The sequence below is a fragment of the Pristis pectinata genome, chromosome 21 (genome assembly GCF_009764475.1).
Source record: "Pristis pectinata isolate sPriPec2 chromosome 21, sPriPec2.1.pri, whole genome shotgun sequence".
Lineage (NCBI taxonomy): Eukaryota > Metazoa > Chordata > Chondrichthyes > Rhinopristiformes > Pristidae > Pristis > Pristis pectinata.
The window spans coordinates 36983839-37005789 of record NC_067425.1 but is presented as its reverse complement, the minus strand read 5'-3'; the positions used below and the strand labels follow the sequence as shown (position 1 = coordinate 37005789).

Genomic DNA, 21951 nt, shown 5'->3' with positions numbered 1-21951 from the left:
TTATGACACAGGAAGTCCACAATATTAGTCACTACAATGTACTACTTAAAATACCAGAACTGCATCCATAACCTGACATTTTATTTACATTTAAAAGGAAACAGAAATACATTTCTTGGGAGTCACATTGCTGCGTTGTTGCTACAAAGTTCGATCTTACAAGCTCCCCATGACATTTTATATTTTATGTTTGCATCACATTTCATTCCCTGTTAAAAGCATACAAAGGAGTTATTGCAATGAAAACCTCTATAATCACAGCAGCCTCAAATTACTGAATCGTCCCCAATGATCTACAGAGACTGACTGGAGAGTGGAAAACAAGCATCTCATGGATAACGTGTGGTGCACAATGTAACCTCAGATAAACACCAAACCCTAGAGTCCTATTAATATTGTTTGCGAGAAAGGCAGCACATCTTATATAGCACTGTGTTTTAAAATAATTCAGAATAAGGTAGAATTGTAATGATAGTGTTTTAACTTTAAAAAATCACTTATACTATACCTTTCGTAACCTCTGAATATTGCAAAGAACTTTACAGCTAAATCACATATATTTGACATGTAGTCACTGTTAGAATGAAAAAAGAGAGACCTCATAGCCCCAGGGACCCAAGCGCTGCCTGTGTGGAGTTTGCATGAATTAGCTACTGTAAATTGCCTCAAAAAACGGCAAGAAAATAAAAGGGGAGCTGATTAGCAAGTGGGAGAGACTAATCTGGGGGGGGGGGGGATACAAGGAAAACAAGAGGAGGAATGAGAATGATGGGATTGCTCATTTGGGAGCCAACAGGGACTTGATGGGCCAAATAACTTCCTTGTGCATTTGTAGTAACCAAGTGCAGCCCCAGTTTGCTTATTCTCCCCTTCTGCAGTCTTGGAACCAATCCAATAAACCTGCACTGCAATTCCTCTATCATGGGTGCATCATAGACCACACTGGTACACAATACTGCAGGCTTCATCCAAACAGGGCACATCACTGGAAACAGGCACTGCGATTCTTGTACTCAAACCATTTTTAAATAACGGCCAACACTGTTGGCCTTCCCAACTGCTTATATCAACTTTCAGCAATTCACATACAAAGACACCCAGCATCCTCTGAATATAAGAACACTGGCCCCTCAAGCATGCTCCATCATTCAATAAGATGATTGCTGATCCAATCTTGGCCTTAACACCACTTTCCCACTCACTCCTCATACCCCTCAACTTTCTTATTGTTTAATGTCTGTCAATCACCACCGTGAGTAAGTTCAATGACTCCACCATCACAGTTCTCTGGAGTTCAAAGTTCCTAAGAGCCACAGCACTCTGGTAAAGGAAATTCTTCTGCAACTCCATCTGAAATGACTGACCCCTTATTCTGAAATCGTGTCTCTTTGTCCTGAATCCTCCCACTAAGATAAACATCCTCTCACCCTATACCTTAGAATCTGCAAAACCACAAGAAAGATGAGCAGACTAGACTATATGCCTCTTCAATCCCGCTCCACCATTCATCAAAATCACAACTGATCTTCCACCCCAGTGCCATTTTCCTGTATTATACCCATATCCCTTGATTCCCGTAAAGGTCGGAAATCCATCGAGCTCTGTTTTGAAGGAACATAACAATTGAGCTTCCATAGACCTCTGGGTAAATCATTCCAAAGATCCACAATTCTGACTGAAGAAATTTCTCATCTCAGGGCTAAACAGCCAAGTCCTTATTCTCCAAATATTCTCCCACTCCTCAACTCCTCAGTCAGTGGAAAATCCTTCCACAATCCGTCAAGCCCTTGAGAATGTTGTAAACTTTGATGGGATCTCCTCTCGTTCTCCTAATTCTAGAGAACACCATCCTGGTCTACTCAACCTTCCCTCACACAACAAACCTGCCATCCCTGGAACCACTCCAGTGAATCTTCATTGCCCTCCCTCTAGAGCAAGATCATCCTTTCTTACATAAGGAGACCAAAGCTGTACAAAATACTCCAGACATGGTCTCACCAAGGCCTTATTCAATTGCAATCAGGCATCTTTACTCCTGTAATCAAACCCTCTTGTAATAAAGACTAACATACCATTTGCCCTCCTAATCATTTGCTGCACCTATGAGGGCCTTCAGTGACTTGTGTACAAGCACAACCAGTTCTTTTGAACATCAGCACTACCCTTTAAACAAGTATTCTGCTTTTCTGTTATGTTCACCTAAGTAGATAGCCTCATGTTCTTCCACTTTATATTCCATCTGCCATGTTCTTGCCCACTTACTCAGCTTGTCCATATCCTCCTGGAACCTCTTCACATCCTCCTCGTACTCATAATTCCACCTTGACTAGATGCTGTCAGTACATTTGGAAATGCCTCAACGAGATCGTTAGTACTGATTGTAAGTATATGGGACCCAAGCACTGAACCATACAGTACCCCACTAGTCACAGCCTGCCCATCTGAGAATTACCCCTTTATTACTACTCTCTGCTTTTTGTTCAATGACTAATTCTCTAACCATGTTGGTATGTTAGTCCTGATTCCATGTGCTCTATGTTGCTAACCAACCTCCTGTGCAAAACCTTATCAAAAGCCTTCCAGAATTCTAATTAAACCACATCCACTGCTCCCACCCCCCACCCCATCTATTCAACTTGTTATGGCCTCAGAAAACTCCAACAGATAAGTCAAACATGATTTTCCCTTCTTAATTCCATGGTGACTCCTTTCATTTTTTCCCCCAATGTGTTCTGTTATAACATCTTTCATTATGGATTCTAGCTTCTTTCCTGTCATTGATGTTAAGCTAACGGGTCGGTAGTTCCTTGTTTTCTCTCTTCCTCCTTTCTTAAATACAAGGTAACATTTGTTACCCTCCAATCCACAGATGCAATTCCAGAATCTACAGAGCCTTGGAAAATGGTAACTAGAGAACACACCGTCTCTAAAACCATCTCTTTCAAAACTCCGGAATTGATTCTTCAGGCAACCCATTTGTTAATGACTACTAATCTGAAAATGACTCACTTATCCTGACTCTCTACTAATTTAGCCATTCCCCTATCCTGCCCATATAGTGCCCAAAATCCTGGGCACTTCTACCTTTTATATGACACCTTATTGACTGTCACATCATAGTTCCCATTATCAATCCTGTTTGTTACATCTTCAAAGAACTCAGGCAAATTTGTTAAACATAATTTCCCTTTTATATCGACTCTGATCATCTTATGATTTGCTAAGTGTCCTGCCATTGCCACCTTAATAAAGGATTCAAGCATTTTCCCAATGACAAATATTTGGCCAACAAGCTTAAAATTTCCCTTCTGTCTCCCTTCTTACACTTTGTTTTCCAATCCTCGGAGTTCTCCAGAATCCAGGAATTATGTTAGTTTGCAACCAATGACTTTAAAATCCTAGAATGCAGGAAGAAGGTTGTCAAAGGATACAGCGGGATATCGATCAGTTACAGATATGGGCAGAGAAATAGCAGATGGAGATTAATCCGGGCAAATGTGAGGTGTTGCAATTTGGGAGATCAAACGTAAGCGGAAAGCAGCAAGACCCTTAAGGGCATTGACTTACAGAGGAATCCTGGGGTCCAAGTCCATTCCTCCCTTAAAGTGGCAACACAAGTAGATAAATGGCATGCTTTGCATATGGCAAGCTTGCCTTTGTCACTAGGGGCAGAGAATATAAGAGTTAGGAAGTCATGTTGCAGTTGTATAAAACTTTAGTTAGGCTGCACTTGGAGTATTGCATGCAGTTGTGGAGGCTTTGGAGAGGGTTTAAGACAACATTTACCAGGATGCTGCCTGGGTTAGAAGGTATAAAGAGAGGTTGGACAAACTTGGGTTGTTTTCTCTGGAGCATCAAAGGCTGAAGGGAGACCTAATAGGTTTATAAAATTATGAGAGGCATCGATAGGGTAGACAGTCAAAATCTTTTTCCCAGGGTAAAAATGTCAAATATTAGAGGGCATAGCTTTAAGGTGAGAGAGGGAAAGTTTAAAGGGGATGTGCAGGGTGGTACAATAGTGGTATTCCAGAGGCATTTAGATAGGCACACAAATATGCAGGGAATGGAGGGATATGGATCATGTGCAGGCAGATGGGATTAGTTCAATTTGGCATCATGCTCGACACAGACTGTAGGCCACAGGGCTTGTTGCTGTGCTGTACTATATAATGCAAGCCATCAGGTCCGAGGACTTGACGGCCTTTAGCTCCATTCATTTGTCTACTACCTTTTCTGCAGTCACACAAATTGTTTTAAATTCCTTCTTCCTTATAGCCCTTGGATTGTCTATTATTGTTGGGATGTTTTTTGTATCTTCCATAGAGAAGCCAGATTCAACATTAAAGATTCAGAATCTTTAACATTTCTCAACTTTTTCATTTTTAATCCCCCACTCACTTCCTCTAAGGCACCGATGTTTATTCTGACTACTCTTGCTATATACCCGCAGAAGCCCTTAATGTCTGTTTTAATATGATTTGGTATTTTACTCTTATGCTCCATCTTTCCACCTGCCATCCTCTGTTGGTTTCTAAAAATGTCCTAATCCTCTGGCCTACTGTTGATCTTCCCACACTTCCACCTGTGGAATCTAGGCTAACCATGAAATCTGGAGACCCAAGAGAATGCAGATGCACAAGGGAGCTGAAGGAACTCAGTGAGTCAGGCAGCATCTATGGAGGGAAATGGGGACAGTCGACATTTTGGGTCAACACCCTTCATCGGGACTGGAAAGGGGGGAGATAGCCAGTGTAAAAGGGAGGGAAGGGGTGGAGCAAGAGCTGGTGGGGATAGGTGGATCCAGGTGAGTGGAGTGATAGGCAAGTGAGGGAGGGGGGAGTGGGAATGATGCAGAAGCTGGGAGGTGATAGGTGGAAGTGATAAAGGGCTGAAGAAGATGGAATCTTATGGGACAGTGGAACATGGAATAAAGGGAACGAGGTGGAGAGGAGAACCAGTGGAAGGAGGAGTGGGTGGGTGATGGGCAGATGAAGAGGGCAGGGGAAAGAGAGGGGTGATGGGGGCCAATAGGATCAGGAGGGGAAAAAAAAAGGGAGAGTGGAGGGGGACGGGAGAGACAGAGGGCAGCGGTTACCAGAAGCTAGGCAATTTGATGTTCATGCAATCAGGTTGGAGACTACTAATACGAAATGTGAGGTGCTGTTCCTCTAATCTGCATCGAGCCTCAACTTGGCAGTGGAGGAGGTCATGGACAGAAATGTCAATAAGGGAATGGGAAGTGGAATTCAAATGGATGGCCACCAGGAGATCCCAGCTGGAACGGTGGACAGAGCGAAGGTGCTCGATGAAGCAATCCCCCAATCTGCGTTGGGTCTCACCAATGTGGAGGAGGCTGCACTGGAAGCATGGATGTAATAAATGACACTGATGGGGTCACGTGTGAAAGACTACCTCACCTGGAAGGACTGTTTAGGGCCCTGGATGATGGTGAGGGGTTGTAGGGGCATGTGTAACACTTAGCATGGTTGCAGGGATAAGGGCCTGGAGGGGAATCAGTGGGGAGTGATGAGCAGACAAGGAAGTCACGGAGAGAGTTATCTGTGCAAAAAGGGGAGAAGGGAGGGGAGGGGAAAGATGTGTTTGGTGGTGGGATCCCGCTGGAGATGGCGGAAGTTGCGGAGAATATGTTGGATGGTAGGCTGGTAGGTGAGGACTAGGGGAATTCCATCCCTGATAACTCTGTGGGGGGAATGGGGTGAGGGAAGACTTGCAGGAAATAGAAAAGATGCAGTTGAGGTCTGCATTGTTAACAGTGGGGTGGGAAGCAACCCCATTTTCTGAAAAAGGAGGACATCTCGAACGTCTTGGAATGGAAGGCATCATCGTGAGAACAGATGCAAGAGCAACTGAGAAAAGGGAATCGCATCCTTGTAAGTGACAGGGTGGAAGGAGGTGCAGTCGAGGTAACTGTGGGAGTCAGTGGGTTTGTAGAAGATGTCAGTGGATAATCTGTCTCCTGAGATGGAAACAGAGAGATCACAAAAGAGGAGAGAGGTGTTGGAGATGGACCAAGTGAATTTGAGGGTGGGGTGGAAGTTGGCAGTGAATTTGATGAAACTGACGAGCTCTGCACGGGTGCAGGAAACAGCACCAATGCAGTTGTTGATGTAGCGGAGTAACAGTTGGGGAGCAGAGCTGGTGTAGGTTTGGAACATGGATTGCTCCATGTGGCCAAGGAAAAGGCAGGCAAAACTGGGGCCCATGGCTACACCTTTGGCTTGGAGAAAGTGGGAGGAGCTAAAAGAGAAGTTGAGGGTGAGCACCAGTTCTGCCAGGAGGAGGAGGGTGGTTCTGGAGGGCAACTGGTTGGGTCTGTTATCCAGAAAGAAATGGAGAGCCCTGAGGCCTTCCTGATGGAGAGCAGAAGTGCACAGTGAATTCCCTAATTTCCAGTAACTGCTCCCCCTCTGTCCCTTTTCTCTCTCCTCTTGAGCCACCCGGCCCCCATCACCCTATCTCTTTCCCCTCTCCATCTGCCCATCACCCACACATTCCTCCCACTGGTTCCCCTCCCCACCTCCTTCATTTATTCAAGTAAATTCACATCCCTGGATGAGTGGTCCAGGCCTTTTCATTCAGTAATTTAACCTCCAGACTACTGTACCCATAACTTGACAGGGTAGTTGCTGCAGGCATATTCCTATGGTTGGAGGTGTGGGTGGCGGTGGTGTTGGGCGGGGAGGTGTTGGCAAGAGGGAGAGTTGGAACTTGGTGATATAATATCAGTCTAAGTGGTTAACCATTTTAGACTGACGAGGAACTTTTCTCTCAGAGAGTTGTGAACCTTTGGCATTCTCTGGACAAGAGAGCGAAGGATGTTCACCCATTCAGTGTATTCAATGCTGAGAAAGACTTTGGACTGTAGATGTAGTTATGAAAATCAGGCTGGAATGTGGAAATGAGATCAAAGATCAAAGAAGGCTTACTTAATGGATGAACACATTCAAGGAACCAACCAAGGTGCCTACCTGAGCAAGTCCCACTTGACCGCGTTTGGCCCATATCCCTCTAAATCTTTTCTATCCATGTAACTTTCTCAACGTCTTTTAATGCTGTAATTGTACCCCACCTCTACCACTTCGTCTGGCAGCTCATTCCATGCACCCACCACACTCTGTGTGAAAAACTTGCACCTCCGGTTCCCTTTATACCTTTCCCAAATCACCTTAAACCTGTGCCCTCTAGTTTTAGGCTCCCCTAACCTGGGAAAAAGACTGTGGTCATTCACCTTATATGTGTTTATAATTATTTTATAAACCTCTATAAGATCACCCCTCAGCCTCCTTCGCCTCAAGGAAAGCAGACCCAGCCTAACCAGTCTGTCCTTATAACTCAAGCCCTCCAGTCCAAGTAACATCCTTTTCTGCACCCTTTCCAGTTTAATGGCATCTTTCCTATAGTTGGGCAACCAGAACTGCACACAATACTCCAACAGCAGTCTCACCAACATCTTGTACAACTGTAACAAGACGTCCCAGCTCTTGTACGCAACACCCTGACTGATGAAGGCAAGCGTGCCAAGCACCTTCATCACCACCCTGTCTACCTCTGCCGCCACTTTCAGAGAACTATGTACTTCTCCCCGAGGCCTCTCTGTTCTACAACACGCTCTGGGGCCCTGCCATTTACTGTGTATATCTTGCCCTGGTTTAACTTCCCAAAATATAACATCTCACAAGTTCAATTCCATCTGCCATTACATGGCTCACTTTCCCAGTTGATCAAGATCCTTATGCAGTCTTAGATAACTACCCACCACTCCACCAATTTTAGCAAACCTACTAACCCTGCTACCCACATTCTCATCCAAACTGTTTACCTACGACAAACAACAGAGGACCCAGCATGGACACCAGCAGCACACCACTGGTCACAGGCCTCAATCTAAAAGAACAGCCATCCAGTACCACCCTCTGATTCCAACCACCAAGCTGAATATCCAATTGGCTAGCTCACCCTTGATCCCATGTAATGCATCCTTCCGGACCAGCCTACCATGTGGGACCTTATCAAAAGGCCCTGATAAGGTCCATGTAGACAATTTTTCCTGTCCTGACCTCATTAATCCTTTCGGTCACTTCTTCAAAAATTTCAAATCAAATTTGTGAGACACAATTTCCCATGCACAAAGCCACACTGACTATCCATAATCAGTCCTTGCCGTTCCAAATGCAGGTAGATTTTGTCTATCACAATCCCTTCCAGTAACTTTCCCACCACTGATGTTAGGCTCACCAGCCTGTAATTCCCTGGTTTGTCGTTGTAGACCTCCTTAAATAAAGGCACAACATTAGCCACCCTCAGGTCTTCCAGCGCCTCACATGTGGCTAACAATGATGAAAAATATCATAGTTTAAGAGACATTTAGATGGACAGATGAACAGGCAGGGAATTGAGGGATATAGACCATGTCAGATTAAATTGGCATCTTAGTCAGCACAGATATCGTGCGCCAAAGGGCCTGTTCCTATGCTGTACTGTTTTATGTCCTAAATATCTCTGCCGGTGCCCTAGCAATTTCTTCCCTGGCTTCCCACAATGTCCCAGAACACACATTAACTTTTATGCACTTTAAGACCATCAGCACATCCTCTTTCATACTGTAGGTATGTTTCAGGACATCACTATTCTCTTCCTTGAATTCCCTTGGTTCCATGACCTTCTCCATGGCAAATATAGATGCAAAGTATTCACTTCAGACCTCATGCATTTCCTGTGGCTTCACACATAGATGACCACATGGATTCTTAAGAGGATCTATTGTCTCCTAGTTAACCTTTTGCTCTTAATATACTTATAGAATCTCTTGGGATTCTTTACCTTGTCTGCCAAAGCTATCTCAAGTCCTTTGTTTGCCCTTCTGACTTCTCTCTTAAGTGCACTGCTACATCCATTATACCCCTCAAGGGACTCGCTTGATCCCAGCTGCCTATACCTGATATATGCCTCCTTTTTCCTGACCAGAACCTCTTAAGCCTGCTTTCATAGAATCTAATGTTCTAATGACAGCAGACGGAACCTCAGTTCTATGGGTCAGATCTTCTGTTGTACCAAAATGGCTGATACTTGCTCACCAGTTTGTTCCAGGTCTGCCCTAGGTGCAGTCATCCAGTGGGAACCCAGCTTTGGCATGGCTACCTTAGGCCAATATCAGTACTGAAAAGCAGGACTTGTGTGGGGACACCCAAGTATTTCCTGGCATAAGCACTGATGGTGGGAAAATATGTTCCAATATTTCAATCAAAGGGTAGCACCTCCAACTTTAGACCTCTCCCTTGGATTTGGATCTTTTAACTTAAAGGCAAGAGTGCTACCTAATTAAACAAATAATGGAAAAGTAAAAGATTGCAGGTTGTAGAAATTTGAAATAATAATCAAGAATGCTGAAAGTAGTCAGCAGGTCAGGTAGCGAGAGAAACAGTTAATGTGTTGGGTTGATGACCTTTCAATTTTAGTGAAAGATCATTGACCTGAAACTTTAACTTGCTCTCTGCCTTCCTCCCCAAAAGCTGAGATAAACATGAAAGAGACACACAAACGCTTTCTAATCGGTACACAGTCCCTTAGGATTGAAGAATGGCCTTTATAATTTCAAAGTACACATTTTTCCAGTAATATTTTTTTAACAATGTGTTCATGGTAAATTTTTAAAGAATGATGGAACTACTAAGCATTTCTTATGCAGTTTATAAATGTCCAAAAATTTTACTTGGCATTCAAGCTATCAGGATGAGTTTCTCTTCTATTATGTACACAATTACAACACAAAGGGCCAGTACAAGTTGTATATGATCAAAAGCTCCAGGTAAACTGCTTTTGCTCATACAATGCCATTTTAATCTCCATGGCCTAAGTTAAGAGTAATTACAGTGCATAGGTATTGCTTCATCTTGCTATCTTTCTCCAGTGGAATATGGCTCAGATTATCTGGGCAAATTCTGAAATCAAACCCCATCGTAAGAGGAGGACTTATTTTTAGAAACCATTTCTAAAACTAGGTAAGTGGCAGGAAATGCATAGCCGAGGTAACACATCACTATGTTCTGGAAACATACCTGGAACATCAATTAATCTTTTGTAAACATTCAAAAAGGCTGCCTCTGCTTCTTTGCTTCTTTTACTTAGTGCATCAATCTGAAACATAAATGATAAATTCTTAGTACAAAAGAAAAGAATCACGTTTTTTCAGACATTGAGTAAACCTTATTGTTTAACGGCAAAACAGTCTTGGCAACTGTGCATTAAAATTAAACGCTAAATTTAAGGTATTACAACGTCTGCTCTCCAGATCCATTACATGATTCATCCCATCCTCCACACTATTGCAGAGCTTTTCCCTTTGTTATTACTTTTCCCTCTGTTTTTCTTTGCCATTGCTCGCTCTAAAGCTTTATATCTTCAGCACATTCCCAGTACCGATAACAGCTCTTCTACCTTATTTTTCCCTTCTCCGTAAATGTTGTCTGGCCTTTTTTATGATTGTGACACATTTAATACCAGAGCAATTCCTCCATTTAATTATATCATTGTTGCTAGGAATCTTAATTCATTTACCATATTCCTTGATGTTCTTGCCAAACAAAAATATATCATGACTGTCTTTTCTTCCCCCAGCATCCACAATTATTTCCCACCTATTATTTTCACAATTGCTCAAATTTAATTAGCCATGGATGAAATTAAAAGTAAAAATTACATCAGACACATAAAATAATAGGTGAAGTGAGCTGACCCTAGTAACGTTCAGGAAAGAGAACAGTCAACAGATGCTCATGCTGTGACGATGCCAGCCTCTGGCCTGCAAAAACATTACATAGCTGTTGGGATCAGACTCAGACCTCCACACACGCAATCACTTCTGATAAGAATCTGGTTTACCTTTTAAAAGATATTCTTTCCCTATCCATATAGTATATCAATAATAGAATCCCTGTAAATGAGAACAGGGATCACAACATGCTATTAAATTGTACGTGTACTTTCCAAAGAAGAAAGCAACTTTATACTGCCTACTAATTTGCATATTTATATTGTGCAACCCGAGGTAAGTGAACTGTTGAGGGTCAGTTTGCCTTAGCAAAGACCAATAAGACCCTGTAACACCAGCATACAATACTTAATGCTAGCTTATACTTGCCAAAGACCATCATGCATATGTGCTGGAGGCATTCTGACCGGGAAAACGCTGAGAATCACACAACAAGCTCCCCTGCTACAATGGATGCCTTGAAGCAGCATGGGGAAAGTTGTGCAGGGATGAGGAGGCCACGACACAAACCCTCTGAAGGCACTAGCAGCAGATAACTGTGGCTGTCAATATAGAACTCAGGAGACACAAGGGACTGCAAATGCTGGAATCTCAAGCAAAAAATGAGCTGCTAGAGGAACAGCATAGAAGTTTCCAGCTGTCAGTTCACACTTGATAGAAATTTATAAAATTATGAGGAGCATAGATAGGGTAGACAGCCAGTATCCTTTTCCCAAAGTCGAAATGCCTAATTCTGAAGAGCATGCACTTAAGGTGAGAAGGGGTAAGTTCAAAGGAGTGGCTTGCCCGTAGAAGACAGAGGGTAGTGGTCGATGGGACTTATTCTAGCTGGAGGTCTGTGACTAGTGGTGTTCCTCAGGGATCCGTACTGGGGCCTCTGCTGTTTGTGATGTATATACTGTAAATGACCTGGATGAAAATGTACATGGGTGGGTTAGTAAGTCTGCAGATGATACGAAGATTGGTGGTGTTGTGGATAGCGTAGAAGATTGGCAAAGGATTCAGCAGGATAGAGATCAGTTGTAGATGTTGGCGGAGAAATGGCAGATGGAGTTCAACCCGGCCAAATGTGAAATGTTGCACCTTGGGAGATCAAATGTAAAGGGACAGTTCACTGTCAATGGCAAGACCCTTAAGTGTTGATGAGCAGAGGGATCTTGGGGTCCAAGTTCATAGCTCCCTGAAAGTGGCTACTCAGGTTGATAGGGCGGTAAAAAAAGGTGTATGGCATGCTTGCCTTCATTAGTCGAGGAAGTTATGTTGCAGTTTTATAAAACGTTAGTTAGGCTGCATCGGAGTATTGCATTCGGTTCCAGTCACCCCATTGTAGGAAGGATGTCGAAGCTTTGGAAAGGGTGCAGAAGGGGTTTACCAAGATGCTGCCTGGATTAGAGGGCACGTGCTATGAGGTTAGGTTGGACAAACTTGGGTTGTTCACTCTGGAGCAGCGGAAGCTGAGGGGAGATCTGATAGAGGTTTATAAGATTATGAGAGGCATAGATAAAGAGCCAGTATCTTTTTCCTCAGAGTTGAAATGTCTAATACCAGAGGGCATGCATTTAAGGTGAGAACGGCTAAGTTCAAAGGCGATGTGCGGGGCAAGTTTTTTTTCACACAGAGAGTGGTGGGTGCCTGGAATGCGCTGCCTGGAGTGATGGTGGAGGCAAATACAATAGGGCATTCACGAAGCTCTTAGACAGGCACATGAATGTGAGGGAAGTGGTAGGATATGGACATTTTGTAGACAGAAGGGATTAGTTGGACATTTTTTTTACTAATGTAATTGGTTCAGCGCAACATTGTGGACCAAAGGGCTTGTTCCTGTGCTGTACTGTTCTATGTTCTTTGAGATGTATGGGCAAATGGTTTGTTTTTATATACACAGAGTGGTGGGTGCCTGGAATGCACTGCCAGGGGCAGTGGTGGAGGCAAATACGATAAGGGCGTTTAAATGGCTCTTAGATTGGCACATGGGTGTGCAGAGAATGGAGGGATATGGACATTGTGTAGGCAGAAGGGATTAGTTTAGTTAGGTGTTTAATTACTAGTTTAGTTAGTCTGACACAACATCATGGGCCAAAGGATCTGTTCCTGTGCTGTACTGTTCTATGTTCTATGTAACTCATGGGTTAGGCAGCATCCATGGAGGGAAATGGACAGTCGATGTTTCAGGTTAAGACATTTCTCTAGAGGGGAGATAGCCAGCATCAATAGGTGGGGGGGAGGATTGGGGCAAGAGCTGGTGAGCAATAGGTGGATCCAGATGAGGAGAGGTTGATCATCAGGTTGGAGGAGAAAGGGTGGAGATAGCGACAGAAACTTGGAGGTGAAATGTGGAGGTAACAAAGGGCTGCAGGTGATGGAATCTGATAAGAAATGGAGAGCAACCAGATAAGGAAGGGACGGTGGGCAGATGGGAACAGTCGGGGGAGGGGACAGGGGACCCATTGGAAGCAGAGTTTGGGTGATGGACAGATGCAGGAGGAGAAAGAAATAAAGAAGTCATGCCACAACGAAGGGCATGACATATTGCAAAATGCTCAACGGTCTCAAATGCACAGTCATATATCACAGATGCAGCTTCAAATGACATATGGCACCACCCATGTCCGACAATGCTCAATGTACCACACTCCTGTCCTCCACTTACTGACAATATCCATCATTTAGAACTCATTCATCAAATTAATACACACCATGACATCCTCACATAATTACAATTACTGCATTCCTCACACCCCCACATTTCATAACAGCTACTCAACTACATCAGGTACATCAACCACACAAAAAGCGCAACACCAATGACAAACTTGAGTTTATTTTCCAGAACAATATGGTGCAATATTGAAGGAATCAGTCATTCACTAGGGGAAGAAAGTTTGTGCATCAGTGCCTATCTCCATGGGAGGAGACAGATTTCACTTAACTTGAATCGATCTTTGCTCGGTAGCAGGTTAAAATGATCAAAGATGACACTATTCTCACACTTGTGTCACCCTAGTCGCACCCCACAAAATCTTCTGGTTTAAATGTCGGATGGTTTAAGCTCCCATATTTTAAACTTTTTCCCTTCACAACACAACCCTTGAGCCTTTCTTTCCAGAAAACCAAGAACTACAACTGGAAGAGCCAGAGTGAAAGACACACCACTGGCATGCAGCTACATATTATTTTAGAGAATAGGTGAAGAGGCCAGATGATCAACATGGCACAAGGTGTGAGCTGCCTGTTACAAAGCCGATGGTGTCAGGCCCCAACGGTGTACATGGCAGGGTACTGAAAATTTGTGCTGACCAACTGGCTGGAGTGTTCAAAGACATCTTCAACCTCTCACTGCTGCAGTCAGAGGTTCCCATCTGCTTTAAAGGGGCATCAATCATACCAGTGCCCAAGAAGAGCAAAGTGAGCTGCCTCAATGACTATCACCCAGTAGCTCTCACATCTATTGTGATGAAATGCTTTGAGAGGTTAGTCATGGCTAGAATTAACTCCTGCCTGAGCAAGGACCTGGACCCGCTGCAATTTGCCTACCGCCACAACAGGTCTACAGCGGATGCAATTTCACTGGCTCTCCACTCAACTTTGGAGCACCTAGACAACAGCAAAACATAAGTCAGGCTGCTGTTTATCAATTACAGCTCAGTGTTCAACACCATCATCCCCTCAGTACTAATCAACAAGCTTCAAAACCTGAGCCTCTATACCTCACTCTGCAACTGGATCCTCAACTTCCTTATTGGGAGACCACAGTCAGTGTGGATCGGTAATAACACCTCGTCCTCGCTGACAATCAACACAGGCGCCCCTCAAGGATTCCTGCTGAGCCCACTGCTCTAGTCTCTCTACACTCTCATGACTGTGTGGCTAGGCGCAGCTCAAACGCCATCTTTGAATTCGCCCATGACACCATTGCTGTTGGCAGAATCTCAGATGGCGATAATCCAGCGTACAGGAGTGAGATAGATCGGTTGGTTGAGTGGTGTCGCAACAACAACCTCGCACTCAATGTCAGCAGGACCAACTGAATGATTGTGGACTTCATGAAGGGGAAGTTCGGAGAACACACACCAGTCCCCATTGAGGGGTCAGCAGTGAGCAGCTTCAAGTTCCTGGGTGTCAACATCTCAGAGGATCTATCCTGGGCCCAACACATTGACACAATCACGGAGAAGGCATGCCAGAGGCTCTATTTCATTAGGAATTTGGGATGTCACCAAATTTGCAAGATTCTTGCAAATTTCTACAGATGTACAGTGGAGAGCATTCTGACTGGTTGCATCAGCGCCTGCTATGAAGCCTCCAATGTGCAGGATCGTAATAAGCTGCAGGGGGTTGTAGACTCAGCCAGCTCCATCACGGGCACAACCCTCCCCACCATCAAGGACATCTTCAAGAGGAGGTGCCTCAAGAAGGCAGCATCCATCATTTAAGGACCCTCACCATCCGGGACATGCCCCCTTCTCATTATTACCATCGGGGAGGAGGCACAGCAGCTTGAAGACCCATACTCAACATTTTAGGTACAGCTTCTTCCCCTCCGCCATCAGATTTCTGAATGGTCTATGAACACTACCTCGTTTTTCCACTTTTGCACTTTTTTTTTTGTAACTTTCAGTAATAAATCTTGCACTGTACTGCTGCCACAAAAACAACAAATTTCACAACATATGTCAGTGATAATAAACCTGATTCTGACCATGTGAGTGCCAACTCCTTGCAAATGCACAGAGGATTCACGGAAGGACTTCAATGGGCCAGCTTACTAAGGGCAGCAGATGAGTATTCACAATGAAATGTTTATGCATCAACAAGTCTGCCAGAAAGAATGTGAGCAATATCAAGGACCATGCAGGGATAACATCAACTGAACAGCGGGATGGTCAGTACAGTTCGCAGCCTATCCGTACCTTCATTGAAGTGGCGAGCCACTTCATTAATATAGCATGGACTGGAACTAAACAAACAGTTAAAAGCTGATTTTGCAGCCTCTACTACAGCAAGAGCTGAACCAGAGAACCACAGAACAATACAACACAATACAGGCCCTTCGGCCCACCATGTTGTGCCGCCCTTCAAACCACACCTAAGACTATCTAACCCCTTCCTCCCACATATCCCTCTAAAATTCCTCCATATGCTTAGCTAACAATCTCTTGAACTTGTCCAATGTATCAGCCTCCACCAGCACGCCAGGCAGTTCATTCCATGCACCGACCACTCTCTGGGTGAAAAACCTCCCTTGAACTTCACACCCATTACCTTAAAGCCATGCCCTCTTGATTTGAGCATTGGTGCCCTGGGAAAGAGGCGCTGGCTGTCCACTCTGTCTATTCCTCTTAATATCTTGTACACCTCTATCATGTCTCCTCTCATCCTCCTTCTCTCCAATGAGACCAGCCCTAGCTCCTTTAGCCTCTCCTCATAATCCATACTAATCCAGGCAGCATCCTGGTAAATCTCCTCTGCACCCTTTCCAACGCCTCCACATCCTTCCTATAATGAGGTGACCAGAACTGGACACAGTACTTTAAGTGTGGCCTAACCAGAGTTTTGTAAAGCTGCATCATCACTTCACGGCTCTTAAACTCAATCCCCCGATTTATGAAAGCTAACATTCTGTAAGCTTTCAGTGATCTGTGGATATGAACCCCCAGATCCCTCTGCTCCTCCACACTGCCCAGAATCCTGCCATTTACCTTGTACTCCGCCATGCAATGCAATGTCAAGGTGCTGCAGCTAGCAAGTAAACTCACGCCACCGTAGCACTGAATATCAGTGATAAATGGGATTAGCATGAAGTCACTGCAGTCCTCAAGGGATTACGAGGATTATTAGGCACTGCTCCATTAGCTCCACAGAGCGTGAGCTTTGTCTAAAACAACCGGTTACCACTCTGGAATTATCTTTACTACTGTCTGTCGGTCAGCCAGCCTGCCCAATCTGAAGTGTGGCCAAGTGAAGTAGTTTAGAGCTGCTCGAGATCATCCTCCAAAGCCATGTAGACTCCTCCACTGAAAGTCAGGCATATTGCAGCTCTGGGCAAGAACATGCTTTAGGGATGAAGACCTGCTATTGAAACCCAAGCTTGCCTGCATGGCTCCCAGCAAGGGATTGACACTTCACTGTCGTCCAAAATAGCTGTATCAACGACTAAAATAACATGAAAGCAGACCAACCACACAGCATCAAACCAGGCAAATAATTCAATAAATTACACAAAGCTCAGTTGATTCTGCAAATCGGAAGAGCTATCTCTGAGATTAGTTGAGCAAAAGCCAGATAAAGTCATATTCAGTGAATAATAACCTTCAAGCCAACACCCCAAATCAGACACTCATAATCCCCACTGGAGGCATAGACATATCAGAGGTAGCGGCACAGTAATAAGTGTGCAATCAGGAGAGGGGCCTCAGGGGTTAATATGAACACTGATTTGAAACCCACAAAATCAAATACAATCAAAGCAAGGAAACATCCTGTTGACACCATGCATTGTGTGCAAAATGTGATGTGAAGATCACCCATCTAAAACATTAACTGGTTTACCTCTCCACATATCCTGCCTTGATATCAGCCAATCATCATCTCATTGAATCTTGCATTCAGTGTGAGTGAGAACAGAATAGGCTCAAGACAAATTCTTTAAACATAAATGAGGGCAATTGTGAGGGCATGAAAGTGACCATGCAAATTAGTTTAAGGGATTACTATTTCAGATACAGAGGCAAAGATTTAAGGGGATCTTTCAGAATGCACAATACAGATACATTCCAACAACAAAAAATATTCCAAGGGGAGGAGCCACCACCCATGGTTAATTTAAAAAGAAAGCATATGATTGTACAAAGAAAAGTGGCAGATTAAGAGAATAGACAAAAAAAAAGCAAAGAATGGCTGATAGTTTAACAAGGAAGGAAAAATTAGAGAACAAGGTAAAGCTAGCCAGAAATGTATAAACAGATACTAAGAATTTCTATATATATTTCAAAAATAAAAGATTAACAGTGTGGTTGGAGAATTATTAATAGAAAATAAGGAGACTGCAGATGAATTAAACAACTATTTTCCATCAGTCTTCACTACAAAATGACAGTAAATCCAATTAATAGCTCTAAATCTGGAATTGGATGTGGGGGAAGAAAGGAGAGAAGGAGACACTCTGGAGAATATGTGGCTAGTGGCTAATGATGCATTGCTTTCAATTTTCTAAAATTCCTTAGATTTAGAAGTTTAACTCCTTTATTCAATAAAGAACAGAGAGAGAAAGCAGGAAACTGCAAGCCAGTTAAACTCAACATCTGTCATTGGGAAAATGTTAGAAGCTATTATTCCAGACATTACAGAGGAGCACTAACAAAAATGCAAGGTAATCTGGCAAAGTCAATGTGGTTTTGTGAAAGGAATATCATGTTTGACCGACTTATTGTAGTACTTTAAAGTTGTAACATGTGCCGTGGATAAAGGGGAACTAGTGGATTTACTATACATAGATTTCCAGATGGCATTTGGTAATGTTGGCATGACATAACGAGTGTTGTGCCACAGGAATTGATTGTGGGGCATCAACTTTTAACAATTTTTATTTGACTTGGATTAAAATACCAAAAGCCTGATTGACAAATTCACTATTGATAAAGATGGGTCAGAAAATTAGTTGTAAAGGGGACATGCGGATATTTCCAAGTGAGTGGGCAAAGATCTGAAAATGGAGGATATGGAACATATAATGTGGGAAAAATGTGAAATTGTCCATTTTGACAGTAAAAATTAAAAGCAAGGATTATCTGTAAGATTAGAGGACAACGAGGGATCTGACTATCTTGAAGCACAAGTCATAGAGCTATACAGCATGGAAACAGGCCCTTTGGCCCAACTCAACCCTGCTGACCCAAGTTGCCAAAATGAGCTAGTCCCATTGGCCTGCATTTAGCCCATATCCCTTTAAACCTTTCTTAAACATGTCAAATGCCTTTTAAATGTCATAATAGTACCCGCCACTACCACTTCAGTTCTAAACACAAGATCTTACAGAATAAGCTGCCGGAGGAAGTGGTTGAGGGAGGAACATTAACGACATTTAAAGGGCACTTGGACAGAAAAGACAGAAGGTAGAGGGGTGTTATTCATGGGATCCAAGATGACATGGTAGATAGGATACAAAATTGGCTTGGCCATAGAAGACAGAGGGTAGACACTACGATGTTACACAGGGTGTTATTCTGATTGGAGGTCTGTGATCAGTGGCGTTCTGCAGGGATCAGTACTGGCACCTCTGTTGTTTGTGATATACTTTACAAGGGGTACCAATATCCTGGCAGGCAGATTTACTGGTGCTATTAGTGAGGGCTTAAACTAGATTGGCAGGGGGGTGAGATCCAATGTAGCAGCAGGGCAGATGGGAGTCCAGAAATTGATACAGCATGTATCCAGGATTTCAACGTTTTGGAAAAGATAGACGGGGAGGTAAAAATGGGGGGAGTTACACTGTTAATCATGGACAATATCACATCTGCACTCAGAGGGGACATAATAGGGGACCAATCCACCGAGTCTACATGGGTAAAACACAAAAATAAGAAAAGTGCAATCACTCTGATGGGATTGCACCAGAGACCACCCCCCCCCCCCCCCCCCCCCAAGTAGCCACTGGGACATTGAGGAACAGATATGCAGGCAGATTAAGGAAAGGTGCAAACACAACAAGTCCTTCCAGGTGAGGCAGCGCTTCACATGTGAATACATTGGTGTCATGTATTGCATCCAGTACTCCTGGCACAGCCTGCCCTACATCGGTGAGACCCGACGCAGATTGGGGGATCACTTCGTCGAGCACCTTTGCTCTGTCCACCGGAACAGCCAAGTTCTCCCTAAAGATGCTGGCTATCTCCCTTCTTTCTGTCCAGAGAGGTCTTGACCTGAAACGCCGACTGTCCATTTCCCTCCACAGATGCTGCCTGACCCATGAGTTACATAGAACATAGAACAGTACAGCACAGCACCAGATCCTTTGGCCCGTGATGTTGTGCCAGGCTAACTAAACTAGTAATTAAACACCTAACTAAACTAATCCCTTCTGGCTACACAATATCCATATCTCTCCATTCTCTGCACATCCATGTGCCAATCTAAGAGCCATTTAAACGCCCTTGTTGTATCTGCCTCCACCACCACCCCTGGCAGCGCATTCCAGGCACCCACCACTCTCTATGTAAAAAAAATTTGCCTGCACATCCCCTTTGAACTTAGCCCCTCTCACCTTAAATGCATGCTCTCTGGTATTAGACATTTCAACCCTGAGGAAAAAGATACTGGTTCTTTATCTATGCCTCTCAAGGATAAGATTATGAATCTTATAAACCTCTATCAGATCTCCCCTCAGCCTCCACTGCTCCAGAGTGAACAACCCAAGTTTGTCCAACCTAACCTTGTAGCACGTGCCCTCTAATCCAGGCAGCATCTTGGTAAACCCCTTCTGCACCCTCTCCAAAGCCTCGACATCCTTCCTACAATGGGGTGACTGGAACCGAATGCAATACTCCGATGCAGCCTAACTAACGTTTTATAAAACTGCAACATAACTTCCTGACTCTTGAACTCAGTGCCTCGACTAATGAAGGCAAGCATGCCATACACCTTTTTTTACCGCCCTATCAACCTGAGTAGCCACTTTCAGGGAGCTATGAACTTGGACCCTAAGATCCCTCTGCTCATCAACACTTAAGGGTCTTGCCACTAACAGTGTACATTTGGCCAGGCTGAACTCCATTTGCCATTTCCCCACCCATATCTGCAACTGATCTCTATCCCGCTGTATCCTTTGCCAGTCTTCTACACTATCCACAACACCACCAATCTTTGTATCATCTGCAAACTTACATTTTCACCCACCTACATTTTCATCCAGGTCATTTATATACATCACAAACAGCAGAGGCCCCCGTGCAGATCCCTGAGGAACACCGCTAGTCACAGACCTCCAGCTAAAGACGGTAGTGGTCCCATCGACCACTACCCTCTGTCTTCTACGGGCAAGCCACTCCTTTGAACGTACCCCTTCTCACCTTAAATGCATGCTCTTTACAATTACGCATTTCAACTTTGGGAAAAGGATACTGCCTGTCTACCCTATCTATGCTTCTCATAATTTTATAAATTTCTATCAGGTGTGAACTAACAGATGGAAACTTCTATGCTGAGTTCCTCTAGAATATTAATTCCACTTCCCATTCCTACACTGATATGTCTGCCCACGGCTTTCTCTACTGCCAAGTTGAGGCTAAGCGCAAATTAGAGGAACAACACCTCATATTCCATCTTGGTGATCTCCAACCTGACAGCATTAGTATTGATTCCTCTAACTTCTAATAACCACTTTCCTCCCTTTTGATTTTCCCTTATTCTTCTGGCCCCTTTACCCCTTCTCTTTCCCCTTCCCCACCCTCACGACTTGCCCATCACCCACACCTTCCTCCTTCTGGTTCCCCACCTTCCCTTTATTCCAATGCTCCAACTGTCCTCTCCTACCTGATTCCTTCTCCTTCAGCTCTTTGCCTCTTCCACCTATCACCTTCCAGATTCTCACATCATTCCCACTTCTCTCCCCTCCCCCATCTACCTACCTTCCCCCTCTCACCTGGATTCACTTATCACCCGCCAGCTTGTGCTCCTCCCCATCATCCCACCCTTTATTCTGGCTTCTGCCCTCTATTTTTTTCCCAGTCTTGATGAAAGGTCTAGGCCCGAAGCGTCAACTGTTCATTTCACTCCATAGATGCTGCCTGACACGCTGAGTTCCTGCAGCATTTTGTGTGTTACTCCAAATTTCCAGCATCTGCAGTCTCTCTTGTGCAAGGTAAGACTCCTGAGTGCAAAATGGTTTAGACAGGGCAGAATTTGTTAGGTGCATCCAAGAGGGTTTCTTAAATTAGTACCTAGATAGTCAAACTAGAGGAGGGGCACCTTGTGGAGGGTGTTTGAAGACCAACTGCACAGAGTACAGGACAGGTATGTTCCAGAAGGAAGGACAAGGATGGCAAGGTAAGGGAACTTTGGATGTCAAGAGAGGCGATGAGTTTTTTTTCAAAAAGAAAAAGGAAGTTCAGGAAGCTAAAAACCAAACAGAGTCCTTGAGGATTATAAAAAAGATAGAAAAGAACCCT

General features: G+C 44.0%; 1 protein-coding gene across 11 annotated transcripts in view; it reads right to left on the bottom strand.

Annotated features, from left to right (window-relative positions):
• The window catches only part of LOC127581520 (protein CASP-like), a 489061-nt gene that overhangs the window by 283285 nt on the left and 183825 nt on the right, over positions 1-21951 (bottom strand). For 10 of the 11 annotated variants that reach the window (XM_052035991.1, XM_052035997.1, XM_052035992.1 and 7 more), the window contains exon 4: positions 10077-10155. In XM_052035991.1, the coding sequence (XP_051891951.1) occupies positions 10077-10155 (79 nt within the window). Of the gene's footprint in view, positions 1-10076; positions 10156-10575; positions 10955-21951 lie in introns of those variants that run through there. The other variant, XM_052035994.1, reaches the window with a different exon arrangement.